Genomic DNA, 3,759 nt, shown 5'->3' on the forward strand with positions numbered 1-3,759 from the left:
TTCTCTGGTAAGTTTTAGATTGATTTGTTCCAAGAAGTGAAATTAAGCATGTACTAAAGAAGTGATATGGAAGATATGTTGATGGCTAGCCATATCCCACAGATCTGTTTCTAGTCACTGAAACAAAAACCTGCCTCCCCTACACAGGTAGATGTGGCATTTCCCGAAACTACCCAGCAGTATTGTTATCGAGGAAAAAATATTCAAGTATATTTTGTAGAAATATTCTTTTTAACACTTAATATACATAGCTACACTGAAAAAGAATATATAAAAAGTTTAAACATTGATTTCATTTGTTTTCTGATGTAATTATTCTCATATGTAATAACATTTGTTAGAAAGCACTCATATGCTTCTGATACATTTATGTTCTAAGGAGATATTAGGCACATATGCTTTTGTTAGAGTTTTAAGTGAGTTACAATAATAAAATATCTTTGTATTGTGAGCACACTTAACACGGACTGTTTTGTGATTATTTACCCAAATATAACAGTGAGTTTCAATAAATCTAAACATTTCTCTTTAAAAATTTTGCCAATGAGTCGATGACTTGCTTATTTCTCAAACTGTAAATAATTGGATTTAACACGGGAATTATGACAGTATAAAACAGAGAGTCTATCATATCTTGATTGTATACTTCTGAAGATGCTGGGTGCACGTACATGAAGAGAAGAGGGCCATAGTATAAAGATACAGAAAGGAGATGGGCCCCACAGGTGGAAAAGGCTTTCTTTATGCCTTTGGCAGATTTCTTTTTTAAGATTGTAAACAAAATAATAGTGTAAGAGACAAGGATAGTTGAAATAGTGAAAACCTGGATTGAGCCAGAGAAAATAAAAACAATTAGGTAATTAAGAGAAGGGTCAGTACAGGAAATCTTTAATAAGGATATAATGTCACAATAAAAGTGATGTATCATGTTGGAATTACAGAAGGTTAATCTCAATAAAAAACCTTCATGAATCAAAGCATGAATAATTCCACCTACAAAAGACAAGACTATCAGCCTCACACAGAGACTATTGGTCATAACTACTGGGTAGAGCAAAGGTTTGCATATGGCTACATAGCGATCATAAGCCATTGCAGCCAAGAGGAAACATTCTGTGGTTGCACTGATATTAAATAAAAAAAATTGTGCCATACATTCAGATAGAGAGATCACCTTGCTCTTACCAAAGAAGTTAAGAAGCATCTTTGGAACCACTATGGAAGAAATAGATGTATCTACAAAAGCCAAGCTTCCAAGGAACAGATACATAGGGATGTGAAGGTGCGGGTCTGACCAGATGAGAGTGATCAGACTGACGTTTCCCACAATGGTGATGAGATAGATCGCCAAGAAGACCAGGAACAGAGGGATTTTCCACAGTGGCTGGTGACTGAGTCCTGTGAGAATGAATTCTGTCAGCAATGTGGCATTCTTCTTCATGGCTTCACCAGACAGTTCTGAAATGAAAGGCAGCAAAGGTAAGAAAGTACTTACCAACATTTATAAATTGAAAACTGGAGATCTGGACTTGAAACGAATGCAAACATTTATCAGAAGGCACTTTAAATTTTGTTTACCATTATATAATAAGCAAATTATTTAGATTAATATAGCAAATCAATTTAATTCTTAAAAGCATGAGTTGGATATTATGATAAGGACTTTTAAACACTTTAAAATATTTTTAGTTATGTATATGTATGTTTGGGTGGGTGGGTGGTATGTGGGCATGAGTGTTGGTACCCAGGGAGTAAGTTCCTCTTGGAGATGGAGTTACAGACATCCATAATCTTGCAAGCTGCACAAGAAGAATTAAGCTCCAGTCCCTTGCAAAAGCAGTACTGCTGTTAACCTCTGGGTCATCTCACCAGTACTGGATGTCAAGGATGCTAAGCAGTTAGAACACACTGACCATTTAAAAAACACTCAAATCTATTAGGCATAGCACTATAAAAATTTTAAATATTTTTAAAATTAAATATGTGGTAGTAGAGAAAATAGGTTGCTAGCAGGCAAAACTAGTGAGAAATATTCACTAGCAAATGATTGTTGTTCTGAGGCTTCCAAATCACATCCGATATCTGAATTATCTAGGGCCAATGTGCAAAATGTGGGATATATTTCCATAGAAACTGATGGGGTAATATCAAAATGATGTTTAAAAGTCTGACTTCTAAAAATCTCTAGGTAATACAAATGTATGCGCAGTGATATGACCTTGAAAGTGATGAGACAGGGACAAGATCGATTTTTTAAAATTACTAAATTAGAGTGTACAGCAACACAGAACACCTGTATGAGATGTCCAGTCAAGGGCAGGGTTTTCACGTGGTGACTGTATGCATGGTCATTTAAATGGAGATCGAAGACTACACAGAGTAGCAATGTTGTGAAGAGTGTATGTATCCCTCTAAGAATGCAGGTGACAAATAAGGGGAGTGACCAATGTCGAGTGGCTGGGAGGATGACAGGAGTGGCTAAGGGTGGGATTATGGGATTATGTGTGGCTTGCCTTTGGAGTACACAAAGAGAAGGAAATGGAGGCACAGAAATAAATGCAATAAGATTATGTTGAAGAAGTTGTATAATTACAACTTCTTTCCTGCCACATAGTGGAGGCTGTCCACACTGCAGAAGCCAAAGCATTTGAGAATGACTTGCATTCTGACAGCACATACAGCAGAACAAGGTCTAGATGTTAAACCACCCAGCTATATTTGCTTTAGATTAGCAATGGGGAGAGACATCCAGATGCAGAGTATGTGTGGTAGCAGAGGCAGTACCCCATGGACTCCAACAAAACAGTGCCTTCTGAAAGTTGATCCATAGTGTGCTAAGTCTACCAGCATTTACAGTCTCAGTGAGTGGTGTGCTAGCTTTGGATTTTAGCTATTTAGTGACTGCCTGGATGCCTGCTGTTATTGCTCATTTTTCTTGCTGAGTATTCAAATCCTCAAATTTGCTCCTAAGAATGTGTTTTTTCTTGGTCATCAAAAGCACAGGTAACTCCCATGAGAATAAAAGGGACAGGACAAGGAAAGTGCTGAAAATGGTGGCACATTTAATCTCTAATGCTTAAGAGTCTGAGGCAGGAGATTCATTCTTTGGCTACAGAGCAAGAATGTGTCTCAAAATAAAACAAAACAACAACAAAAAGTAAAATCAAGTAGATAGCCGACAGTAGTGGTTCTTAAAATGGGATAGATACTAATGACAACAAAATAGAGCAAAATGTCAGCAGTCAAACTAAAAACACTGGTAGGGCAAGTGAAGGAAATCTGAATACTAAAATTAAGAATCTCTCAGGAGGCTCTGACAGTACCCGACTAATACAGAAGTAGAGGCTCACAGCCATCCATTGGACTGAGCACAAGGTCCCCAATGAAGGAGCTAGAGAAAGGACCCAAGGAGCTGAAGGGTTTGCAGCCCCTTAGGACGAACAACAATATGAACTAACTAGTACCCTCAGAGCTCCCAGAGACTAAACAACCAACCAAAGAGTACACATGGTGGGACTCATGGCTCCAGCTGCATATGTAGCAGAGGATAGCCTAGTTGGTTATCAATGGGAAGAAAGACCCTTGGTCCTGTGAAGGTTCTATGCCCCAGTGTAGGGGAATTCCAGGGCCAGGAAGCAGTAGAGGGTGGGTTGGTAAGCAGGGGGAGGGGGAAGGGAACAGGGTTTTTTGTTTTGTTTTGTTTTTTCCAGAGGGAAAACTGGGAAAGGAGATATCATTTGAAATGTAAATAAAGAAAAT

The 3,759-nt window shown here is 38.1% G+C and overlaps 1 protein-coding gene across 1 annotated transcript in view; it reads right to left on the reverse strand.

The window, feature by feature from the left end:
- Positions 1 to 485: 485 nt before the first annotated feature.
- LOC116086473 (olfactory receptor 187) overlaps positions 486 to 3,759 on the reverse strand; it is a 5,257-nt gene continuing 1,983 nt past the window's right edge. Inside the window, exon 2 of the mRNA XM_031364727.1 lies at positions 486 to 1,458. Within this exon, the coding sequence (XP_031220587.1) occupies positions 515 to 1,441 (927 nt within the window). The 5' untranslated portion in view covers positions 1,442 to 1,458 and the 3' untranslated portion in view covers positions 486 to 514. The remainder of the gene's footprint in view (positions 1,459 to 3,759) is intronic.

The sequence above is a fragment of the Mastomys coucha genome, unplaced genomic scaffold, assembly GCF_008632895.1.
Source record: "Mastomys coucha isolate ucsf_1 unplaced genomic scaffold, UCSF_Mcou_1 pScaffold12, whole genome shotgun sequence".
Lineage (NCBI taxonomy): Eukaryota > Metazoa > Chordata > Mammalia > Rodentia > Muridae > Mastomys > Mastomys coucha.